We start from the raw sequence: 26,132 nt of genomic DNA on the forward strand, positions 1-26,132 counted from the left end.
GACATATTTAGTTAGACTAAGCAGTTAGCCCCATATCTGCCTACTCCTTTTTCCTCCCTTCCAAAGGTCAGCTTCAAGGCCACTGCACACAATTATCCACAGTGGGGTGTGTCACACAACAGAGCATTTCAAATCTACTCAGGCAACCTTAAACCAAACTATCACCAATTATCTACAATTCCATAAACCAAGCACATCCTGTGCATAACTGTGCACTTGCTTACTCCAGTGGTTATTTCCCAGTTTACATTCTGCCATTCTGAGTGGTGTGTCTCTAAGAACAAACCAACCACATTACTTTTCCTTTATGGCTCTAAGGTTATGGTTATTTTAGCTTGCCTGAGCTACTTCTGGACCCTATAGCTCTGTGTTACACCCACTTACAGACACTTTTCCCACTTGCATCACAGACACATTAAACATGCTGCCCCAATTATAACTGTTTATGTTATGATGCAGACAACCATGTGATTTTTCATGTCTTTTGGACAGAACCAAAATGTGAAATTACAACCATATTTTCATGACAAAATGGGTGGCCATGGAAACTGCTGCAATTGTTACTCTATCCCCAAGACTACACTGGTGTTTCAGGCAGGAATTGTGCAATTCTACAATAGGACCATTTAAACAAAGATAGGGAATAGTTGCAGAGGCTCCAGGAGCATCTAAGCAGATGTAGAAACAAATATGTCCCACTCTCCTTGGTGTGGAGATGCAAACTCTCATTATTAAAAAAAACATCCATGAAGTAATAGTTTCAGAGAACAGGATTATTGCTGAAATGCATTTGTCTACAGCTAGTACTTCTGAGAGCACACATGAGTATGTGATCTGCAGGAATATTAGGAATATACAGTTTTGGGCTTGATGGCAGGTTAAAGAATATTAGCTCAAAAAACTTAGAAAGGTACGTGGCACTAGGAGTACAAAAGAGGAATTCTGCATAAAGAAATCTGCACAAGCAAACTACAGTGTATTCAGTTATATTTTCAGTGGGGTACAACTCTCTGCCATTAGTTTGGTATGTATTATTTTGACCAACAGTCTGCTGACCAAAGTAACATTCTGACTGTGCAAGCCCTGGAAAAAAACAACATAATCACAAACATAGCAAAGGCTGGTGCAGAGTTCATCTGGCAGACTGGAAACAAAATAGCCTAAGACCAGGAGTGCCATTGGAATGTCATTTATGTGACAAAAAGTACATGTTTATTGATAGCCTGACACAAGGTACCTGCTCTAAGACTAAACAAAAGTCTTTTTTTATGACAAAGACTTAGCATACTTTTGATCTGCTGAACCAGTTTACTCAAGCAACAGACAAAAGAAGTTAGGGATCCCAAAGAATTCCAGCACTAGAGCACAGAGGGGGACAGTTCTCAGATGCTTTCTTTTTAAAATCCAAATACCAAATCCAGTACATTTTTAGAACATTTAGAGAATTACTTATCTTTCCTTTACAGCTTCCAGCTTCCATCTTGATTTTTAAACACATATAATTTTTACATCTAGATTAATACTAGTAATGTCCCTTGTTTATGATCTTTAGATTATAAGATTATACATATTTCCAAGTAATTTGTTTTTCCTGCTAAATTGAGCACAGATCTAACAATTTTAATATTATACAAAAGAGAAATGTTCACTAATCAAAGGAACAACAAAAGGACGTGTATAGATACTGAGATACTGAGAAAAATTTACTTCTTGTATAATAATTTTGTCATTTAATGGTATAGTGTATATATATATGGTATATATAGTATATAGTATATAAGTTCATATTTAACCATGGAATAGAATTGCAATAGAGCTTCCATTGCCAACTTTAGCATCTGTTTTTCAATTTTTAATTAAATTCTCATAAATAAAATGAAAGGCAATGATTTTTAACAATAACAGGATTCCAACAGTAAATGACAAGATAAACTTTGAGTCTAGTGACAGTACAGCATATCAGCTGGCAAAAAGAATATAGTGAGTTATACAAGTGGATGTGCAAAATTTTTCTGTCTCAATAAATTGCTATTTTGCTGCACAAAACAACAACAACAAAACCCACAGAAAAATCAATGAGCATTCCTCCCTAGCAACAGAGAGGAAAAAATCAGGAGCAGTGTGAAGAGGATGCTGAACAGGCAGCAAGTGACTGATAGCTGCAGTAATCTGAACAGACTGAGCAAAAAGATTGCATTTTATTTCTGGCTGCAGCACTAATAATGAAAGGCAATAAAATATGTAGTTTACATTTTAGAAACAAAGACAAATCAATTTTCACACTTATCCAAAGAAACTTTTCAAAAAGGAAAAATTATGGGTCCTTGTAATTGCTGTACGCTCTTGTAATTGCCATTAGCAATTAAGAGTACCAGCTTAGCAGGTTTCATGGGTAGCATTCCTGAAAAACTGCAGCATCAAAAAAATTGAAGTATTTTAACAGCTGCTGTATAGGACTCATACCAAAATTAACTAAAAAGTAATAGTAAATATGGAAAGCACAATTAGCACCAAAGGCCAGATTTGTCATCCCTGTGGCAGGGCTACGATTTTCCACTAACATACTTGAGAAAATATTCCCAGGCTGTCACCTCAAACAGCTTCCTAAGATAAATGCTGTGATATATCCAAGGATATCAAATCATTGGACAGTTCCAAAATTAGGAGAAAACCTAATTAAATTAAATAAAAAATGTCCAGTTTTCCCAGTATATAGGCTTTATTTACACCAATAGGAATAACCTAGCAGATATGTTGTAAAAGAACCTAACAGAAAACTTACTTGTAAACAATATTGTGCAAATATTTTCTGAAATGATTCATCTTTATAATTACTCCTATAACACTTAAATACTATCTACTCAGATTATATGCTGCCTAAGGGCCAACTATGAACATGCCACTTGCCAAGTGACTATTGCAGCATGTGCTTATAAAAGACCATCATTCCTTCAGTCATGAAAAATCCTTCTTTATCACATCTTCACAGTTTTGCCCACAAAATGGGCATTATGGAGACAATTTTTTTATTAAACAGACAGAAGCAAAATGAGAAATTCAATAAATTTTTCCAAAAAAACAACTGAAAAATGGCTTCACACTGGTTGTATTTGTGAAGTCTCAGTAGTAGTGTTCTAATCCCTGTGACCAGTTCAAGGCCAATGCATATAATAAGGGTTCAGAAAGAAACTAAAATGACCTTCTCTTCAAACCAGTTTTGGTGTTGAAAATGGAAAATAATTGTCATTACCACAAAAGTATATAGACAACATCTAGCCCAAGATCACGATGCTATACCAGAAACTTTTAGCATACCACACCTAGTACATGAAGTGCTCATTTACATGAATGGTGAAAAGATCTGTGTTAAATCCTCATAATGAATTCAGAGTATTTTTTTTATAAATCTGCATAGCCAAGGATGCCAAACAAATATGAAGAATACACTGCAAAGTCTTTCCATTTTGATAGTGTGCTAGAGCATCTCAAATAGATTTCCTACAGTAAAAATCCTGTGTCCCTCTTCTAGCCCATCAGCACAGAAGTTTCCATAGCAGAAAGGTTCCCCTCTAGCACAGGTGTGTGCCATCAATCTCACAGCAGAACAGGGTTCCTTGGGTGCAATTTGCCAGCAGCAGAGAGCTCCATGTGTGCTCTCACCATGCTGGCCCAGACCATGAGAGCAGAACCGCATCCTGACCGTGCTAGTGACGCAAACTTGGGACACAGGAAAGAAATTAACTAATGTTTAAACAATCATGAGACATTTTAAAGAACCCAAGGAAAGAAAGAAGCTTGAAAAAAGATTTTGACTGAAGACATCCATCAAAAAAAGAAAAAAAATAAAGAGGAAAATATGCTAGAGGAGAAAATAAATGAGACCAAGCTGCAGAAATTAAGTTGATCTAGTAAGAACTGACAACAGCAAGAGACTCAGTAATTTAGAGGGTTTTATACACAAAACAAAATTATAATCAGTGGAAAAGTAAAAAGAAGCACTCAGTTGAATTATTAATATTATTAAACTTTAGAAACATTAAAACCAGAATTTCTAGTTAAGACACAATATGATAAATTCTACAGCTCCATTGAGATATAAATACCATAAAGAATCTGAAATAACTAAAAAACATGAAGTAAAGCATTTTTTATTTAAAGTCTTCTTTTCCTGCTAAATTTGCAATTCAAGATGTAAAAATCTGTATTTTACAGTTTATGATCTCCTGTACATCACAGTATATGAAATTTCACCCAGCAACTCCTGTATTGAAGCCAGTAACTTGTATCTTCATCAACTTCAGACCAAGTGAATTTGTCATACATTTATAAACCAATCTACCTTACTCTTTGAACTAAGAAATCTTTAGAGGCCTGTATTTTCTCCTTGTGAGATTTCACTGCATCTACTTTTTGAGTTAAACAGGAAGAGTCCTTTATATGTCTCACTGTTTTCAGTCTTTGAACATTTTCTGCAGATTTGCATTCTCAAAAATACATCTCTCTCTTCCATGCCACAGCTGTGGATCTACCACTCTCAAACACGAATTGACACTGCCCTGCAGTCCCTTCCACTCCACTATCCAGTTCACCAGAAGATCACAAAATCCAAGAGACCCCACCTAACCTGAAAGGGGAGGTAAAAAAGGGCTAAGAGGTAGAGCAGTTAGTATAAACAAGGGAGTAGATAACAAGGCACATGAAAAAGGCCACACACAGAGGCTCCAGATGAATTGGTTGGGGTATGGTCTGTGGTCAACAGACCTGCACTTGGTAATGGATTAGTATTGATGCTATTAAAAAAAAAATCAATTCCTCTACTCCTCACAATTGCACATCACATATCTAGGGATAACAGAATGATCTTTTTTACTGTAACCAAAGCACTGCCCTGGGAGTCTATATTGACTTGTCCATTCTATTGCCTATACTCCTTTAAGAGTGACAAAAAGTATTCTTGAAAACTTACAAATCTTGCTTGTGTTCCTTGTTCTATGTGTATGATTTTGCAAGTGTCGGTACTAAAACACATTTTTGAGTGAATACAAGTTACTAAACAGTCTAGATTACTCTGAAGAACTATGCTGGCATCGTTGCTACTCGCTATTCATCAGACTTTGCATCAGTTACACTTGTTTTTTAGACTGATCTTTGATTACACTCCTTTGATAAAACTGTTTGAAAACATGAGCATTTAGTGTTACAGCTTTGCAGTTACTTTTATGCCAATCTTGTAATCTTATCAAAGCATTAAGTCTGCTTTCTTGGTAATAGTTGTTTTCCCTAGAACTACATTGATTTGCATTAATTACGTTCTTGTCCTTTAATTATTTTTTGTTTTAATCTGCTTAGCCATGTATGAGTTTTCTATTAGATGACAGTCTAACCCAGTGATAGTCAACTTACATAATGTTTTGACACATTGTCATGACACAGGCACTAGCACAACTCTCAGAAACCTTTACACAAAAGTCTACAGTAAATATCAGCAGATCAAAGATCTAACCAGTAGAACCTTCAGTGTATACATTAATTCAATACATATAGACTAGTAATAGACATGACATCAAGACCTATACAAAATCCCCAATACCACTAAAATTTAAAATATGATTAGTCTATATACACATAATTAAACTATCCCCAACTGAACAAATTCAGATTCTCACATTCATTTTCAGTATACAATTGTTTGTGAGTTTTTGCCATAATGTCATATTACAGAAGACCCAGACAAACATTAGGAACAACTGATTGATTTTTAGGGGGACTAAAGAAGTTAAGTGTCTGCAAAAGACAAGGATATTAATAACCAGTAATTTTATTTAGTCTGAGTAATATTTATATAAGTTGGTATATAAAGATATATGTTTAAAACATAACAGTAATATTTTAAAGTTTAACTTTCATGAATCCCATAGAAGTAACACTCCCCAAAAAAAGAACATATATAGTAGCAATAAATTAAAACCACTTCAAAGTGATACATGTTCTTGGTGTGACTGCATGTTGAAAACTATTTCCTGTTGTGGTCCCTCTGACTAAAAAATAATATAATGGAACTTTGTAAGTTCTTTGGAGTCTCACCTCTTTGTTTCCCCAACCCACTTTGTTCCATCAGTTCACTAGCTGGCACCTTGCAACTCTCCACTTTCTCTATCCCCTACACATACCTCTGATTCTGCCCTATATACTACAGTATGGGAGATGTTGGTAGTCTCCAAGTACCTCTTTCCATCTCAGATCATAAAATACAGGAACTGCATAGTAAGTGACAACTAGTATGACATAATTAATCACAATTAGGGAGACCAGATAGGCTCAATCTAACAAAAGTTAATATTATATCGTTAAAATGATCCAGACATTCTTTACTCAAAAAGAAAAAAATCCTTTTAGACCAGAAGTTTTCAACAATAAATCCTTTTTTCTTTGGGTATATAATTTCAGAGAAACTACCAGACTTACTTTCAATGTAAACTTGAGTTTACACTGCTAGAGCACTGCTAGTTTGCATTGCTAGAGCACTCAAATGATATTACAGAAGAAAGTAATTTTATTTTAAAATCCTGAACAGTTTATTGTGCAATGAAGCAGTAAACAAAACCTTGGATTGTTGGAGGAAAAAGTCCCAAATACAAAAACCAAACACATGGATTAAAGCAGGTAAAGAACTGTTTAATCACAGAACTCTGTGATTCAGAGCAAATTCTTCAAACTTCATTAATGATAAAAGTTATGTTGACTTTATTTCTTTATTCCTAAAACCTTCCTATTATTGCAACCACTAAAAAGTAAACAATATTCCAAGCAGCCATTAACCTTGGGATCATCTCATTTTATAGCGTTCTGAGCACGCTTCCAAGAAGTTTTATATGGAGAAGTGGCAACAGCTGCGAGTTCACCAGACACGTGCTCTAAGTCAGTAAGTACATAACACAATGTAAATAAATACAGCCCATATCTATTTATAGCCCAGAGAAGCTAAGTACATTATCCTAGCAGAGACATGGCTCCGGGTTAGAAATTAGCTTACGGCCTCCTGAAGCCGGGTGGAGAGAAAGATAGTAGAGACGTGTTCTGAATAGCACACCTCTCACGTGTCAGATACCGCGAAAATCTCTGGACAAACCGCAGCCTTTGCAGGTTCTAAAAAACCAGGACATTTGGGCAAAATCACAAACAAGCCATGCCTTTGTATAGGAAGATACTAACTTGAAGAGACTCAGATGGGGGATGCTAATTGTTTATATCAAAACCAACTTCTGCAAGCTCTTGTAATCCGTATAGTAGTAATAAATTACATGCAGAATAAAGACTCGACTAGTTAAATACAGCTAGAAGAGCTTCAGACGCCCTCAAGCTAAAAATAGGCTGTTATTTCCCGGGTCTGGCAGTGGGCACACGGGGGTGCTCCCCGGTGCCGGGGCGCAGCAGGGAGCGCCGGCCCTGCCGCCGGCCCTGGGCGCGGCACCGACACCATCCGCGCTTCCCCCGCGGCTGCCCCGCCGCAGCCCTGCCCTCCGGGAACCCCTGTGCCCGGGGAGACGCTTCCCGGGAGCGAGAGGGAGCAGGAGGCTGAGCGAGCCCTGCTGCTCCTCACAGCGCTTCTGGCCTACTGGGCTGAGCTCCCAGCTGCAGCACCACAATCACTGTTCTCATCTCCGCTTAAAAGACACGGGGTAAACTGCGGGCAGAACGCTCCGAGAGCTTCCTGTCGGCATGAAACTCGCCAGAGCGGTTTAGCAGCCCGCGGGCGAAGGGGCCGACGGATTAACCCCACGCGGGGCCGGCGCTGCACCACCCCGCGCCCTACGACCCGCGCGGGAGCGGCTCTCCCCCCTCGCTCCGCCACGGCGGGCACAGAGTGCGGAGCATCAGCCGGCCGCCCCGCACCGGCGGCGCAGGGAAGAGTCTGGAACTCCATCCCGGGGGAGCCGCGGCTCACGCCAGGCGCTTTCCGGCGAAGCCGGCGGCACCGGCGCGGGCGGGCGGGGCGCTGTCCCGGCGCGGCCCCGAGGGGCGCTCCCCGCGCCGGCCCCATTCACGAACCGGTTCCCGCCGGCCGCCTCCGCCTCTCGCGCCCGCCCCCCCGCCTCCGCCCCGCCCCCCGCGGCCTCGCGCCCGCCCCAGACGCGCCGATGGCGCCGTTGATTGGGTGGAGGCGACGCTCGTCAGTGACGCGCGCGAGGGGCGGGGTCCGGGGCGCTCGTGCGGGAGGCGGCGCCGAGTGTCGCTCCTGGTGCAGCCGCGTCCGCCCGGCGCCGCCCGCAGAGCCGCCCGCCCGCCGCAGCCGCTGTATGGTCCTTCCCCGCGCCGCCGCCGCCGAACCCCCGCCGGCAGCTCCGCGGCCTCCAGCGCCTCCTCCTCTTCCTCCTCCTGGTTCTGCTCCTCCTGCCCCCGGCGGTGGCGCCCGCACCCCGGCTGTATGATCAGGCTACAGTCTTCAATGAGTAACCATATTCCTGTGAGTGCCGCCCTCCCGCGCCCCCCGCCCTGGCCCCTTGCCCCGCTGGCCTCTCGGCTACCGCGCCTCTCCTCCCCCGCTCCCTCATCTCCTCCATGTTGTCTCTTTGTTCTGTCGTCCGGGCCGCGCCGGCTGCGGGCGGCTTTTCGAAACGCCGGGCTGGGTTCCTGTCGGGCGGCCCGCTGAGGAGCCGAGCCCGCCCGGCTGCGGCACGGCTCGGCCTCCCTACCCGCCGGCGCCCCTCTCCTGCCCCGCCTGCTGCCGCCCCTCTTCTCCACCGAGAAAGGAGGTGGCGACCTCTCCGTCGCTCCTGGGCGGCTCGGACCGAGCACAAAGCCGCTTTGTGTCCTCGGCTGCCGCTCGCCCCGCCCGCCCGCCCGGCCTTCTCCCCGCCGGCTCTGTGCGGCGGAGTCCGCCGGGCCAGGCCGGGCCGCCCACCGGGAAGGGCAGCGGCTCCGCGCCCTGGGCCGCGCCGGGAGCCCCCTGCCGGGGGGAAGCCGAGCCGGGCGGCGGCTCCGGGGGACAAGATGGCTCCGCGTCGGGAGCCTGATCGAGGCGTGATGCGAACCCGTGACCGCCGCAGTCGGGGCGACGGCCCGGCCTGGCCCGCGGGGCGCTGTCACGGCCGGGACAGCGTGTCCGCGCCGGGGAGAGGTTGGGACAGACAGGCCGGGAGCGCGGCACCCCGCGGCTGCGGGGCGGCCGTAGCCCGGGGCTGTCCGGGCAAGCCGGGGCTTGTCCGTAGGCGGCTGGCCGCCCGGCAGGTTGCCAGCCTTGGCCGGCGCTCACCCCCCGCCGCGGCCCCACGTGCGCGGCTGCGGCCGGGGCGAAGGCGGGCGGGCGGGCGCTTTGTCCCCGCCGTACTCGGGCGAGCAGTCCGTGCCGGCTGCGAGAGAGGACGTGAGTCCTTTCCAAAATGAGCTCTATGCAGTAGAGGTGGGGTATGCCCGAATTCGTGTGTGCGGCCGGCATTGTTAGGCAGGAAAAGTCCGCAGACGAATCATTAAGTACATGTTGAAGCGGATGTTTCTGTAGCAATCTGCCTGAAGCCTCATAAGAACACGAATACAGTCAAGTACCTTAATTTTGACCGAAACTGCTTTTAAGACCTTGCTATCTATATTTTCAAGGAAGGCATTTCCTTCTGAAGGTGGATCGCTGTTCAGATTTCGAAGGTTTCACTCGCCGGTTTTTGGTTTGTTTTCCTTTTTTAACTCACCTAGTAATCTCTGTGCCTATGCTGCGTGACTACAGAGCACAGGGTGTGTTTAAGCAGAAAAAAATCAAACAATGCACTGCTTGCTGGTGGTAGCATGCCCTCCAAAAGCAGGGAAGCAAGAAAGACAAAGAATTAATAAATTCAAGTCATCTACGACAATAGAAGCAGGATTGTTTGCTCACTGGTAGCCAGCTATGCACATTGCAGTATTATGAGCTGACAATTGTACGGCTTTGGTGGCATGAAGGTCCGTATTCTGGTGTTCCTTGTTTCTGCTGGTGACAACTTTCCAATATGTCTACCTGTATCGGCTCACTTTCGAAAGCAGTGACTCAGAAGTATGAACCCTGTCTCTTTGTAATCTCATAAAACTGCCAAATCAAGAAACCTGAAGATTACACCTAAATGTCAGCTCGTATTATTCCAGTGATGGAACAGCAAGGTTTTTGAAATTGTCTTACACGAACAGGGTAGTTTCAGAGGAAAAATGTGGAAGTGGTAATACAGAATTGCACAGCTGTGAGAGGAAATATGAGAATGAGAAATTAAAATGCGTGACAGATATAACAAGAACCAAGGAAACAGGATATCGTTGTCTTACTGAAACTAAATGTGTCAGTAAGACTGTAAATAAATAGAAATTAGCCTTTTCTAATAACTTCTATTAAGTGAAACTTTTGTGTTCTGGCAAAGTACATGCCACATAAGAATGCCGGATCTGTCCCAGCATGTAGACTGACTGTGAGCAATCATTCGTTTTAAACATTAACCAGAAGACCCAGATAAGGGTATTACTGAACTGTGAAAAACAGATTGTTACCTTCATCAAAAAAGTAAAACTCACTTTATTGGATCAATGCAATATTTATGTGTTAAATGGAAGTCTTTATTGCTTTATTCTCAGTTGCAACTTTTTGTTTGGCATTCATGGTTTAATTAAACTCAGTGAAATACATGCAGATGTTTATTACTGTATGTGCTACATTTCTCATGTTATTGATTAAAATAGAACGGAATAGTTTTTTAATAGAATGACTGGATTTATGTAGTTTGCTATTGAAGTGATGGTGTTAAGTCATTTGGAGATTCCTTTCTTTTAGAAACTCAGGAGGAAGTGCTAGACCAGGGGATCGATTGGTTTCTGTGATGCCTAATTTTTTTCAAATGTCTGTTAAGGCTTCTTTGCATGTTGTTTTTGTGCTCCCAGTAGAGGAACTTTGAACCAAATCACATGGCCTCAGTTTCATCATCTGTGAAAGTTGCATTGACTTGTTATACAGGAAGTTTTGAGATAATTTTTTCTTCTCTCTTCACTGCATACTTGAACCACAAGAATATACTTCCGGCATAGAGCATGTCACAACAAATTTATGATAAACCTTTGGATTCTCCCTTCCAATTGGTGAGATATGAATGTATTTTCATAGGCAATGGGTTGCTTTCCATAGCCTAAAATGGACACTGGATATCATAAGGACAGGCAGTAGTTAGGAGGTGTATTTTGTCAAAAGTACCTTATGAAGGTGTGCTTCTACTTTGCATAATGGTTTCACAATTTGTACCCCTTACCCTCCCACTCTTCCCTGTTTGCTTTGGCAGTTGCTACTGTGGCCTTAAGGAAGTTGGAGATATTTGTCATTCAGTATCTTTTTGTTGGGTAGTAAGTTAGAACAATGAACTTCCTTGCAGGTGTTCTCAAATTGTTGTGAAACTTAGTTTATTTTTTTGTTTTCTGAAACTGTGATTTCAGTAGGTGTGTGTCAGGTCTTGAATTAAGAGAATGTGAGACCACCTAGTTGGTTTTTTGTGTGAATGTTTTCAGTCTATGAGCAGGTGGATTGAGCCACCATGAACCATCTTGCACATCTTCTGAAGGTAGTGTCATATAACTGTGTTTGCAAGTACTTCTGTTTGCATGCTTTTCAAGATGCTACCAAGTTGTGAACCAGACTGTCAATGGCCTGGGATAACCTTGCACCTCTCCACTTTCCCCATATCAATAATGAACTAATAGTTTACTTCCTTAAACTATTTCTGTCATATATGAATGATTGTTTCAAACCCCAGATAAACAGCCATGTGAATCTGCTTGTCAGTGATGCCAGGTGCTTCAGCTTTCTGTCCCAGAGAAGGGCATGAATTAAAGCCTTCCTTTTCAAGATGCCTTCCTCAAGTTTTTACAGACTATGCTCTAACTTCTAGCTTGAATTGTAGTATATCATACAATTAATGCAGCTATAATGAAAGGGTTACCTTCTCTCAATAGGTGGTCCTGGCATATTAACTCTAGTTTTGTTTTCCAGGTTTATTTTGATGGCTCTAGCAGTCTAAATGTTGGGTTTTCTGTTGGGATGGAAACTGCTACTTTTTCCAAAATCCTTTAGTATTAAATTTCCTCAAGGAAAATTTATATGTAAATCGAAAAGAACATGCTGGGATATTCAACTTCATGGTATAAATGATGAGTTGGTGTTTGTCTATTAAAGAACCTTCTGCCTTCAACACTACGTGTCTGAATTTCACTTATGCAACTTTTTGCTTTCATGCACTGTCTTGACTGTTTTGATAGCTTACCTACCAAAACTGTATGAGATAATACAGTAATTTTAAAGCTGTATTTCCAGGCTTTTTGAAAGTTCATTACATCATTTGAGTTCCCCCAAAGCCTGAGGTCATCATAAATACTGCAACACTATTTTCATAGCTGATTTCTCATCTTCCAGGTCTTTTTGCTGAAGGTGGGTATGTAGCCTTGTACTCTGGCTTAACTGCACAACAGAAACAGCATGCCCATGTACTAGTCATCTTTAATTTTTATTTGACTCCCAGAACAGAATGAAATTAGATTGGTAAAGCTGTCTTGGGATAGTACAGTGTGTTGCTGCCTAAAGGAGCTGGTCAGCCTGTGAAACTTTTCTGCTGATATTGGTGAGAAGTGATGGCATTCACATCAAAGGAAAATGTGAGCTTTGGTCCTCTGTAGTGCAGCAGCAGTAGTTGCCAAGGCAAACAGTGAGGCTTAAGTACATGCTTGGTTAGGTCCTTAGATGTGTGAATTAGTAAGGTTCTGATGTGTCTAATACTGTCTGTTAAGTCAGTAATTAACAAAATTAATTCCTTTGTAAGGGTTAATAACACATAGAACTCAAGTATAACATTGCATAATCTGCTTGCTTCTGCTTTGTATAAGAATTTGAACTGTGCACTCAGTTTCTTAAATGTCATTAGCAATCTGCATTAAAAATAAGGAATTTTTTTTTTACTTAACTAATTGTTGGCTGTCTGCTCTTTTCCACGTTTGCTGTTTTTTCTGCTGTCTTGAGTACTCCAAGTTGCAGACCAAGGGCAGCCTGTCTAGAAGATTGGGTGAAATCTGATTACTTCTTTCTTTCTACCTACACTGGAATGGCAACATGTTAAACGCTCTTTTCACCACAAAATCTCCGTTTTGCCAAAAACAGTTGAAAGGTTTTCATCCAAATGACTCTATTCTGTGTCCTCAAGCTCACTTGCATGCATTTGTGTTTGACAACTTCACTCCCTCATCCTTTAGCAGGGCAAGGTCTGTCTATGATTCTTCTTAACAGTCTTAAGAAGAGATCAGCATGAAATATGACAGTGCAGTGCAAAAAGCAGCACAAAACCTTGTGCAGCTATATCTGCTTAAAGCTGTCCTGTCCCTTTTTGCTGTTCTTCTTCTTAAACTAATTGAAATTGACTTTAAATAAGTTGCCTTCAGTTCTTTTTTTCAGCTGCTATTTCAGCTGTTCCCTACATCTGGTCCTGGGAGGCTTTTAAATGCACACCTGACACCTTCCTAGGGCATGGCTGGTGAGGCAGATGATGATTCTTGGAGTTTTTCCGAGTCTGAATTCTTCTGGTTCCTATTACTTTGTTGACCTTTGACTTGAGAGGATCCTTCTTACTCCTTTTCCATGCCTATTATATTTAGAGTTCTTGTTTTCTCTCAAGTTATTAAAGGTAAATACTGAAGTATCTTTTTTTTACAAGTAGCTGAAAGGTTTTTTCCTAGTCTACATCACTTACAGGTGATGGTAGTATCTCTGGAGTGGCAGCAAAGCGGATCTGAAATTGTCATCTTAGTTTCTTTCTGTTAACTTCATTCTCGTGTTTGTTAGCAGGTTGGGGGTTAAGTGTGTGTTTCTTTGTTCTGTTTCTTTTTGTTTGTTGCCATTGGTCTTCAGCCTTTAGTGTGTGAAATGTTCCTTAGTTAGAAATCTGTGCTTCAAAAGCTCACATTGTATTGTTAGGTCACAAAGACTGCATTTGCTTTCAAGGTCTCCTATTTGAGTCAGGTGTATTTATAATTTTTTTTTTTCTGTAACTTTAGGCACTGTAACTTCAATAGATGTTGTGATGCCTCTGAATTCAAAATGGAGAAGGCAGTTATATGGTTATCCTGGAAGAACTATTATTTTTATAAATACTGGGCTTCATAAAACTTGTTGCTGTGTTCAGCACATCTGAAATCTGTTTTTTAATACATTACAGGATTTGGTATTGCAAAAACTCTATATGAAAACTTTGTAATAAGTAAATATTTCTTTTTTGGTAATCCATGCTAAGAAAGGTTACAGCATTCTTACACAAACCTAATTCTTGGAATAAAAAGTAAACCTTGTGAAACTGCTTAGTTGCTGTGATTTTATTTTTTTCATTTTATAAAGCTTGATGTCTTATAACCTTGTTTCACCTGTACTCATTATGCTTTTCCCCTCCCTCTCTTCACAGCAGTTCTGTGGTGTTCTTGGTCACACATTTATGGAGTTTCTGAAGGGCAGTGGAGACTACTGCCAGGCACAGCACGACCTCTATGCAGACAAGTGAACTGTAGAAATCCATTACTACTCCACCAAGAAGCCCCCCTAAGAGTGGTTGACCAGGATAAGAAGTGTTGATTTGAAATTGGCAGAGCATTTAACAACGGAATTCAGACCTGGATGGGGTAAACCTCAGTGCACTGCCTTCCTTTTGCCTCAGTATTACTGGATTGAAGAATTGCTGCTTCTTGTTAGGAGGTTCATTTCATTTCCCATTGCTCCCAACTTCATACTTCCAAGCACTGAGAATTTCACGTGGAGTATAGTGAAGTAGACTTCAGTTTCTCTACATCACTTCTATATTAGAATTTTTTTTAATCCTTTCATAATCTTGTTGCATGTTTAACTAAATCAATATGGCCCGAATGAACCGCCCAGCTCCTGTGGAAATCACCTACAAGAACATGAGATTCCTGATCACACATAATCCAACCAATGCAACCTTAAACAAATTTATAGAGGTAAGGCCAGTACAGAATTCTTACTGATGTGTTTTTTTTAATCCATGAACAGCATGCTATATTTATAGTTTCCTTTACTATCTGATAACTGCTGTAAAAGCCATATGAGGAGGTACTGAGACTGTATATTGATTTTTGTTTTGAAATACTTGTACTGTGCTTTGAAGATCAGCAGACAAATCTCAGTTATCTGCAAATCTGCAGACAAATCACATATACTTTGGCGTTCACAAATGTAATTCTGAGAGTGAAGTAATAATTATACTGTCTAGTGCATGGTACATTAAGTACATTGTTTAGGTCTGTAAACAGGAATTATCTAGCGGAGTTATGTGTAGAACAATACCAACATCTCTCAGTGGTAGGAGCTCACATTCAGATTGGGTTGAAGTGGTGTAACATTTCATTGCACTTCCTGCATAGTGATACATGTTGTGGGTCAGAACCGTGGTAACAGGATTGCAATAAGCTTTCACTGCCTAGCTTCTTTCATTATTAGCAGATCCTGGTTTTGGTGTAGCTTAAGAGGATCCTCTGTGTCATAGCATCTGCTTGAGTGAAATTTGTGGTAGTAGGCTTACTCTGCACCCAGAGCTGCTGAAGCTACTTTAGGTGTTTTGGTACGTGCTACTGACTAAAGCCAGTGGCTTGGAATATAATTCTAGTGCTGCATTTATCATCTAAACCACATATTTAGCATGTTGGAACTATAAAGTGCATGGTTGTATAAAGTGTGTGTGTATGCTAATTAAGTTCCTTGCGGAACTGCTTCGTGGGAAGATCTGAGTTTGCTAAGCCCCTTCTTAGCAAGATTTTAAGTGTACCACAGCTCAGTTCTGCATTTGGTGCAGGATTATTTACAGGAAACAGGGTGAGGGAACATTTGCTTGCCTTTATACTCACAAGTAGATCAGGTATGCTTAGGCTGTGCTTCAGTTGTTACTGTGACAGTTGCAGTGTGAATGATATTTGCTGCAGGGAGAAGGAAGAGGGATTGCTTTAATGGCGGATAATAGCAAAATGGAAAGCTAAACTTTGTCATGACAGCTCAGGAACTGGAATAATTTGTTGTTCTGTGTTTGTAACTCTTAAGAGTAAGTGGTCTAACAAACCTGTTGGTTTAAGCAGAGAGAGAGGTAGAAGATTTGAACTTTGCTCAGAATGCTTTTAGTGAAGTATGTAGCTTTGCAAATCAGGAAGCTTCCTGTTCCTTTAAAATGAATGATCTTTTGGAGATGGACTACTTGATTAATCAGTATTTATCAGGATCTGATTTTAAAGCAAAAAGCCTGATCCAACATAATAAAACTTATTCTGCACATAAGATGATGCTTTCAGAAAAGCCTAAAGTATCTGGTGTTAGCACAGAAGTTTTTAATCATTTCAGTTTTCTGTATCTTTGCAGGATGGCAAGCATTTGCATGTATTTGCTACTGAAAATTTTTGAATTAATTACTAAGTTAGTTTATCAAGAAAATTAAATGGTAAGTGAAGCTAGTTTATTCTTACAGCTTTTTTTTTTTTTTTTTTTTCACTTTGTAGGAACTTAAGAAATACGGTGTTACCACAGTAGTAAGAGTGTGTGAAGCTACTTATGACACTGCTCCGGTGGAAAAAGAAGGCATTCAGGTCTTGGTAAGTAGTTTAGAAGCAGAGTTCACAACCAATGCATATCCCTTGTCACTATACGCCCTTCCCTCAAATCAAGATTTTTTGACACTGCCTTATTAACTTTATGAATGTATTCCAGCAACTGGTAGAGGAAAAAGATGTGGAGATGCCTTTTCTTGTCAGGAAAAAAGTTCAGTTTTGGGCTAAATCATGTGATCAATGAAAATTGATAGAGAGGAATGTATTTGTAATATTGCTCTAGTTAGACTATTAGAACATGGTAGATTTGGGTGGTTTCCTCATCTATCAGCTCTTTGTCCATTGTGTCTCTTCTTTTTTTGCCTATTGCATACAGTTTACAAGAATTCTCTTTCTATGTGTTTGTCATTCTGTGTTCTAGGACTGGCCCTTTGATGATGGTGCTCCACCATCCAACCAGATTGTTGATGATTGGCTAAACCTCCTTAAAGTTAAATTTCGTGAAGAGCCTGGTTGTTGTATTGCTGTACACTGTGTTGCTGGTCTTGGAAGGTGGGTGGAGTTTTAAAGATTTGTTGAACAGTCATGTCTGGTCAGACTTGTTAAGATCTAGTGCAAAAATTTATTTGAGGCAAATGTAAAATAGTCATGTATCAAGTATTGGAATGACTTCACACTAAAAGTAGCTAAGATGGCAGGAAACCGTTGTATGTATTTATTAAAGATTTTTAGCTCAGATGATGCTTTGGTCGCAGCTCTCAGAAAGTCTAGAAAATTAAGTGAACAAGTACATGCTTGTACTGAGTATATTGATGAATGCCCCGTTGAGATTTCTTGTCTGTTTTTCCCTAATGGATTTTGGGTTTTGTGACTTGATGGCTTTCTCTCCATGTCAGGAGTATTGCCAGTCTCCTTGAGCCAAGGGCATTGTAACCATTAACTGCAAACAAGTGAGTGGTTCTGGCACATCAAGACCAGCTTTCATCCACCATCTATCTGGGTGATGAAAAGTGTTTTCCAAAGTCCCAAAACTGTTTGTCTCATTTCTAAGCTATGTGAAAATTTTTAGAGCTAATGCTAAATATTCTCCTCTTAGTTCCTTCTGTCTGCTGCCACTATCTTGAATAGAGTCCCAACAATTGTAAGATACTAATGGTTTCTCTGCTGTTCTAGACTACCTGGGAACTAGATCTGTTCAAAAAGGAGTTGCTATATTCTAGCCATGGATTTCAGCATGTCCGATATAAACACTGGGCGTTTTTGGTCTTACTGTCCACAAGCCTGGCTTATCCAGTGTATTATGGCTTCACACATAACAAAGTTCACTGTAGTGACAAATGTTATCAAAACAAGTTCTTTTCTGCTGCTTAGAATGATACTGGTTGGTTTTCCTCAAAAGAGGCAGTTAATTAGTTGAAAACATGGTCCTGGCTTTCTATCATGTAAGTTTTCTTTTAAATCCTTGGCCATATGAAACCACTTAAAGTTATTACTATATGCACAAGTCTATTGCTAGTATGTGGCATGAGGTTTTGTCTTGTGGGTTTTTTTTTTTTTGTTTGTTTCGTGGTTTTTGTTTGGGTTTTTTGTTGGTTTTTTTTATTTTTGAGAGTCATAAATTGCTAATGTATTTGAGTTTGATTTAAGTCAAGCTTTTGTAATTGAAAATTGATTCTGTCAGAGGAGGAACACCATTGCAAACAAGGAAATCCTCAGGGGAGTGCAGAAGCCTGTGGACTAACTACATCTGTTCCCAAAACCTGTGACACTAGTTCTAGAATTTGTCAGTTCTTACTGAACTCAACCCGTCTTCTGGCTTCTGCTTTGGCATCCTGACTGCTTCTAATGATGATTCATTTTGGAGAATAAAAACCTATGTGCAACTCTTCCTCAGAAACAATTGATTTGAAACAATTGGTTAAAGATTACTTGCATTTTTATTTTTGTTGTCCTTTCCTGTACTTTAAGTCAGATGAACGAAGCTAAGTTTGACCAGAATTATTGTAAATCCGTATTTTATGAGAATGGCTAACTCAAAACGAGGTGATATTATGTCTCAGTGAATGTAGAAATGCCTTCTGCCTTTTCTGCTTTCCCAGTGAAGAAACATCATAGGTGCAAAAAACAAAGTAAATTGTTTTTCTAAATGTACTTTGACAAAAGCTGAACTAAAATATTTTTTTATTGAACCAGAGCTCCAGTCTTAGTTGCTCTTGCACTGATAGAATGTGGAATGAAGTACGAAGATGCAGTGCAGTTCATAAGACAGTAAGTGTAACACTAACATATAGCTGTTCCCAAGATTCAGTATATATTATTCTTGTCTTTGATGCCTTTTTTTTTTTTTTTTTTTTTTTTTTTTGTAAGGTACTTAATTAGTACATCTGAAATTATACTGCATGCAGTCAGTGTTGTAGGACTTGGACCTGTGGAATGGATGTTCTTCTGTTGAAACCAGAATCTGTACATAATTACTTGGGGAGGTTTTAAAAAAATACAACAACCATTAACCAACCCCCTAACTTTCAGTTAGATTTGCAGAGTTCTCTTTATTTATTTTACATATGAAAGGCAGAATACCTTTGTCTTTTTTGGTAGTCTACTGAAGACAAATATTTCCTTGGATTTTTTTAATCAGTGTATGTAAATTGGATGAGAACAGTTTGTCTTAATGTTTTAATTTCTCAGGTTTCAGCTATATTTAAAAGAAGCTGCATCCATTATAAACAATAGCAAAATACTTCTTGCATAATTGCCAGGCCTTTGAAGAACTAAATTCAGCTTGTATTGGTTTCATATGAAATAAGGAATAGGAAGCCAGTACATATTCCAAACAGTTTCTTTTGCATACATATGGTTTGAGAAAACAAAGAAAGCTCAATTTCTATTCAGCATCTTATTTTGGAGACTTTAAATGTTTATGTACTTTTTATTATTGTCATGTTCTTCATAATTAGTTTAAGAGAGTGAGTAACTTCAGCTCTCAAGAAGACCATCTTGTATGTGCTCTATAGCTTTCTTTTGAAGTTTCTTCTAATGATCTTAATGTAAAATCTCTGCCTTTTGCTTATCATAGGCTAGAACACTGTATAAAATGCTATGTGTTCCTTTGAGGATGTAGTCCAGTGAGGTATTTATGAAAGGAAGCTACCACCCTCTTTCCTGGCACTTAACTTCCAATTATCCCTACTTTGGTTGCAGCCTTGACTTGAAGGTGGCTTTTTTAAGTGATCTAAAAATATTTTTCTCTGGTTGTCACTGGGCAGTAGATTAATGTTCTGTTTCAAATCTGTTTTTTTCCCTCTAGGAAGCGGCGTGGAGCTTTCAACAGCAAGCAACTTCTGTACTTGGAGAAATACCGCCCCAAGATGCGTCTGCGCTTTAAAGACTCCAATGGTCACCGAAATAATTGTTGTATTCAGTAAAGCTCAACAGCCTATAGTACTTCTTTGGGAATAAAGGATGGAAACTAGAATTAAGCAGACTGCATGCCAAAGACATCAGTCTGGTATTTTTTAGTAGTAAAGGAAGCTTCCTTAGGAGTATTTGTTAGGCTAAAGGCTCAGTAGAAATGCAACTTCTATGTTTAGATAAATATCTGACTATTTGGAGACCCAGTAAATGTTTTTGCTGTACCCTGTTTATGAGCTGTCTCCTTGTTCATTAATTATCAGATCAAATATCCTTTAATCATGCCATTGAGTCTTACTGACCTAGTTTCAACTACTAAAAATTGGGGTACTAAAATAAATCAATCTGTAGAGAGATTAGGTGCCAAAATACCCAGCATATCAGCTATATGTTTTTCCTTAAAATGAGCATAGTTCTGATGATGTGAGAACTACCAGCTTATCTGGACCTTACTATCTTTTTTTCTACAGTCATTTCAATATTGAAGAATATGGCCTCTAAAGTAGTCTTGCCTGCTCACTGTATGTTTCGTCTCCCACAATCGCACTAGAATTATCAGGATTTGCACAGTCTTGTCTTTTTAATACTATGAATTACAGTAACTTTTTACCCCTGCATCTGTACTTTTCTGTTACCTGAACCTCTCCATATTACAAGTCATTACTCCGGTTATTCATGTAGAAGATCTTTTAAATTGTACAGAAGCACACAAGTCTTTAATGTCTCCAGACAAAAAGCCTTACAGTAAAATTAATGTTGGCACTTCATGTGCAACTTAACAGAGGGCCTGAAAAGGTTGGGAGGGGCTATTTAATATTTCTAGTAAAATGTTGCCTTTGTCTTGTGCAGGAAGTATAGAATATGCCCTTTACTTTAGTAAATATTTTTTTAAAACGTAGAAACGCTTTGTTATTGTAGCTAAAAATTCTTAATCAGAAAATTTCTGAAAAATCTTGTAGTTTTCTTTTACTGTACCTATTGAGAGTTGTTTACCAACTATTGCTTTGTTGAAAGTGTGATCTTTTTCTTTTCTTTTCGTTTTTCCTCCTTGAGTTTCTGCTGTGACTTGGGCAGACCTCTGTAATATTTTGTATGCCTTTCAAGCTGCGTAACTTAATATTTGGATACTTGATAATTTGTTTTATTATGTAATTGATGAAATGGTGATGTGTATTAATGTTAGTTCAACCATATATTTATACTGTCTTGGGAATGTGTGGTTATAGTTCTGTGGGAGAAATACTTTTGCCAGTGTTCACCAGCTTGTAAAATCTAGTGCGAGAGCTTAAAACATCTAAATAAATACTGAAATGCACTTATGAAGTTCACTGAAGTCCTCATCACTTTCACTTATTTTTGTGTACTATGTCAGAAATCTCGAGGTGCCTAAATTCAAACTCTAGTCAGGCATCTGTTTTCTTATTTTTTTAAAATCTAGGCCTGAATGTCCCCTTTGATGTAATGTTTGCTTTTTGCTTTACTCAAATAAATGTGGACAAAAATAATGGTAGAAAGTACAGTATATTTTCATGTAGATTACATGTGACTTGCTGTCCCCACTACTAAAATAGGTTACCTGGTGTCCTTGGAGATGTTTTTGCAGTAAAGCAGAAGAGGATATGCATCAGTAAAGCTCGGAGAACATTTTAATCAGTGCCATTAGAATTCAGGTAAAAATAGTGTGATAAAGTGCTTCATTGTCAAGACTGAAACTATGTACAAACAAGATGTTCCAAAAATTGTGTGAGCAAAGACCTGTATGTGAGTTTCCAGAGCAGTGACTTAACTTCTTGATGAGAACTGAAAGGTGCTCTTAGTAGCCAGCTGAAGTGATCTATGCTCATATCTGCTTAGATTTAAACTTTGTTTAATACATCTCCCTTTCTAAGCAGTGAGGTGGGATCATAATATCAGTCACTGAGATTTCTGAAGGATTGCATTTGGAGAAGTTACAGCCTCATCATCAAGAGCACTGTATAATTGAAAAATGCCTAATACAGCACAATTTTTAAAGCGGCAAAATAAACTTTGGATCATCTTTCCTTTGGAAGCTGAACATGGTTTAAAAAGTATTTTATTTAATGGAATACAGCTTCACTTGATTGAAGAAATGAGCTCTTAGGAAATTACATCCAAAATCATCAATTTTTCTGTTGTCAAGATGGACTAGATTACAGGAACAATGGCAAAGACAAAATCTTCATAAATTCTGACAAGCTGGACTGATTAATGTAAATACTGATTTAACACAGATTTGTTTCCAAGTTCAAAAAACTTATTTGATCACCCATGAAATTCTGTAAAACAACTACAAGTAAAATGGCTAGAATTTTTTTACTCAAAATTATTACTGCAGTTTTTCTTCATAGATCAGATTTTGCTCTGTCTTTACAGAATTCATCATGGGTGAGGAGAGTTGTGTTTCAGTAAAGAGCTCTAACATGTTAGTAATAGAAGCTTGGTTCATTGAACTTTAAACTTGAGACTGGGCTTGACTTCAGTTGATTTCAGTAAGCAGAGAAAAATTTGCAGTAGCATGTGTCTGTTGAAAGCCAAAAGTCAGCTTCTGAACTTCCCTGTTTAGGCATGACTCCAAGGAACAGAAAATCTCTTCATTTTTTGTAACAATTCTGGTAGTTTTTCAACTATACTTCAATTGTGAGGATAGGATAGCAGATGGAGCTATATAAAACAAGTTGAATGAATTTCCATGTGATGTGTGTATATATATATATTTACATATTTACAAATTCAAGTGAAGAAATGCTTAAATGGAATTATTGTATCTTAAGGCTAAAGCCTGGCATGGAAGACAGGTTTTAATGTAACATTTTATTTTGAATGCTTAGAATGTGTAACTGCTTTGCCTCCTCAAGAGGTATGTTGTAGTACATTTCTATCAGCTGCTAGACTGGTTTGTGCTGTGGACTTAATGGCTTATGTAATGTGGCTTGTAAATCTGGTAGTATTTACAGGATTCCTTGGCACGTAGCAGAAAGGTTCATGGGAAATGAGGTGAGAGTTTGCAATTAGTGCAGCAGAGAACTGATGAATTCTATATTATTCTGTCATGTTGTCCCTTAAAAATCTGGAGGAAAGATAGTAAAGCAAGGCACTTTGTTACTGATAATCCAAAATTTGGTATAAAACAGAATGTGATTTTCTTGAATCTGATTCTCAAAAGTGCTAAGTCAGTTTCAGCATAAGTCTGTAAATACTGTATTTAAATATATATGAAATTATGTAGAACTTTGTTTCTGAACAGTCCTGAACCACTTCAGACTACTCAAAACTAATTAATACTTCTAATCTCCCTGTCTTTGGTTCTCGGTGTATAAAAATCCATTCCAGTCCATATATTAGTGGGGTTGTTCTGGAGATAAGCAGCCATTCCTCAAGTAATCAGACCCATCCGCATTGTTGTAGAAGAAACAATCAGAAAATGTGTAATTTGGTATTGAGGATGAATCCAAGGCTAGATTTAAGATCTTTGGCAGTAAAAAGACTTGCAAAGTACTGCTTATTTATGTGAGCATCATATATCCTTACAAATGAGATGGGGATAAAAATATTATGAAATTAAATACAAGTATTTGAGGACCAGACTGAGGGTTCATAGATGACCTTACCCTAACTGTTTTCAAGCGTCTGAATATTCGACTGCAACTGCTTGACTGTTTTGTTTTTTGTTTTTTTTTAATATGTGCAACATGATTTAGATAATAACTGAAAGGGTACTCAAAACAGTATATTTGATTAGCTAGGATTTTGCTGTGTCATTAACAAGCTAGAATTTTCTGTCAGTATTGGGAAAACTATCAAACCAGAGATAATGTTCCAAGAAGATTCCTATTGTCTTTTTGTATGTATTGCTGCAATCCCACTAGGGGAAAAAAAGAGTCAGTTATACTTTACAAGTTGAATTCAGCTCCTGAAATCAGCTGAAATTTGGTGGAATTTATTTATAGTTGGGAGAGACTAAACTGAAGAAATATAGATTTCTTAGTGAAAGGAATTTTGCACTTAGGCATATGTCTCACATCTCCTATGATAAGAGATACCTAAAATAGGTTAGATGAAGAACTCTGTAAAGATGAGAATGTATTCTGTAAAGGGAGCAAGGGATGGCAAAATCAGTTTGTAGTATTGATATCTACAGATATATTAAATAAATATCACCTAACTTCTTTTAAGAATTGTTCAAAGTGTCAGGTAAAGTGTTTCTCTCCACATACCCTGCTCTTAATATGTAATAACCATTGACAATTAGAACCTGATTTTTTTCTTATTGATACAGGTTTCTGCTATGTGTAAACACAGCAAGTGGCATTATTTTTGTCTTGATGGTTGTCTGCATGATTGCTGTTTATTTTGATACTTTCTGTCCTAATGCATTGATAATGATCTCAATAACAACACAAGTTCCTTATCGGTAGAAAGCCTCTTTGTGAGGTAATAGTCCTTAAATGGTGGTGTGACAAGAAACGATAGGGACAGTGCCAGAAGATCAAGTTGCCTGCTTCAATTACTGATTCAAATGAGAATTCTTAGAAGTGTAGCTGAAGAAAATCAGATAGCAGTGTTTAAATACATAGGAATGCTCAAGTCAGAAATACTCATATAGTAGAAGACTATCAGTCGCAACACTATATGTAACCTGTGTCTGTAACAAAACCTAAATTTATGGAATGGGTATTTTCTAGTGGGCTGGAGTCTTAAGGAATAACAGCAGTAGTTGATTCCAATCCTTCTTATAAATTTGCATATGCTTTACCATCAAGTTTCACTGATGCTTGTTCTGAGGAAGACATACATTTGGACTTTAGAGGAAGGACAGCTGCGGTTTAAGAACTCTTCTTCCCCACTCATAGGAACATAGTTACAACAGGATCCGAACAGAGAAGTGTCACTCAGCATTGTCATGCACTTCCACAGTGCTAGTAGGAAGCTACACGTATCTTAGTTTGTCTTCAATTCCCCAGTAAATCAGTGTATCTTTAGGTAGGGCATGCAAACCCTGAACTTGCCTTTAAAATTTCAATTCAACTCTATGACAACTTTCAGTTCATCATAGTAAAAGGATATAAAGACAAGAGTGTTCCCTTATACTGCAAGTACACTCATCCCTTTACACTTAATATACAAGGTTTTCCACGGTAACACATCCCCTGTCTATCCCAGGGATGGGCTACCTTACTCTCCATGGTTTTGTATAGCAGGATTCTTACTTCTCCCTGCCTTCTAACTGGGAGTTCTTTGTAGGATGCAATGGAGGATGGGTACCTGGCAGGAGCTATATACCCCTGATGATCTCAGATGCTACCTCAGGCCACCCTACAAGGAATGTTTCTGCACTATATCTTTATTCAGACAGAATTTTGCTAATGGGCAGACACTGGCTGTTTCCCATTTTAATCTAATCAGTGAGACAATTTTATAATATCCAATCACTTTGTGTTGTTAAGGAGGTTATCCTTTTGATGGAGAGCATGCAAACTTCCCCATATTTTTGTTACATCACAACCTTTTTTACTTCTAAGACTTCATTCAATTGCCTGATCTTGAGTTAGCCCTTTGCTGCATAAGGTCTATTTCACACATTGAGAGTCTACCTCCCAAGTTCTTGACTTTCTTAGTTTGTTCCTGTTTTCCCTGACCAGAAATTCTTGATCATTCTATTTCACTTGGCTACTTCTCATCAAAACTCCTTTCTGGACTTCCTTAATTGCTAACTGGTTTTCTTCACTGGAAAAAAAATAAGTACTGTTCAACAGCACTTGATTTTTACATTCCTGTCTCAATTGTCTTTCAGCACTACCAGAGTATTTATGCTACTTTGAAGTTGGGTCTCAATAAGTTCTATTGCATGGCAAGCCCTTTACCTTGAAAAAGGTTCTGAGTGAAGTCCAGGAAGGGAATTTGAGAAAATTATCATATATTATTGGGTTGAAGCATTAGGATATTTTTGTAGGAAATCCCAAAATTATGCCATTTAATATATAGAGTAATTTAGATTGGATAAAACAGAAGGTGATCTAGTCCAACACCATGCTCAAAGCGGGGATAACTTCACAATTAAATCGGATCATTTAGGAGTCAAGTTTTTAATATGTTCAAGGACAGAGGTAACAGCTCCTTCCCAGTAT

The 26,132-nt window shown here is 39.2% G+C and overlaps 2 protein-coding genes across 2 annotated transcripts; both read left to right on the forward strand.

Annotated features, from left to right (window-relative positions):
- The first annotated feature begins 8,329 nt into the window (after nucleotides 1-8,329).
- LOC306816947 (uncharacterized protein) lies at nucleotides 8,330-14,576 on the forward strand. The gene is made up of 2 exons (XM_079333420.1): nucleotides 8,330-8,464; nucleotides 14,436-14,576. The coding sequence occupies exons 1-2, from the start codon at nucleotides 8,426-8,428 to the stop codon at nucleotides 14,529-14,531; spliced, it is 135 nt and encodes a 44-aa protein (XP_079189546.1). The 5' UTR covers nucleotides 8,330-8,425; the 3' UTR covers nucleotides 14,532-14,576.
- Nucleotides 14,577-14,846: 270 nt separating this feature from the next.
- Nucleotides 14,847-21,305, forward strand: PTP4A1 (protein tyrosine phosphatase 4A1). Its single transcript, XM_079333419.1, has 5 exons — nucleotides 14,847-14,985; nucleotides 16,528-16,620; nucleotides 16,997-17,127; nucleotides 18,769-18,843; nucleotides 19,883-21,305. Exons 1-5 carry the CDS (start codon nucleotides 14,881-14,883, stop codon nucleotides 19,998-20,000), a joined length of 522 nt encoding a protein of 173 aa, XP_079189545.1. The 5' UTR covers nucleotides 14,847-14,880; the 3' UTR covers nucleotides 20,001-21,305.
- Nucleotides 21,306-26,132: the final 4,827 nt, after the last annotated feature.

The sequence above is a fragment of the Erithacus rubecula genome (assembly GCF_903797595.1).
Source record: "Erithacus rubecula genome assembly, chromosome: 2".
NCBI lineage: Eukaryota > Metazoa > Chordata > Aves > Passeriformes > Muscicapidae > Erithacus > Erithacus rubecula.

Bases quoted from the DNA above. Each gene is read 5' to 3' on its own strand.
- LOC306816947 (XM_079333420.1), top strand. From the start codon at position 8,426: ATGATCAGGCTACAGTCTTCAATGAGTAACCATATTCCT. The intron at 8,465-14,435 runs GTGAGTGCCGCC...CTCTCTTCACAG, and splicing joins CAATGAGTAACCATATTCCT to CAGTTCTGTGGTGTTCTTGG.
- PTP4A1 (XM_079333419.1), top strand. From the start codon at position 14,881: ATGGCCCGAATGAACCGCCCAGCTCCTGTGGAAATCACCTACAAGAAC. The intron at 14,986-16,527 runs GTAAGGCCAGTA...TTCACTTTGTAG, and splicing joins CCTTAAACAAATTTATAGAG to GAACTTAAGAAATACGGTGT. The intron at 18,844-19,882 runs GTAAGTGTAACA...TTTTCCCTCTAG, and splicing joins GCAGTGCAGTTCATAAGACA to GAAGCGGCGTGGAGCTTTCA.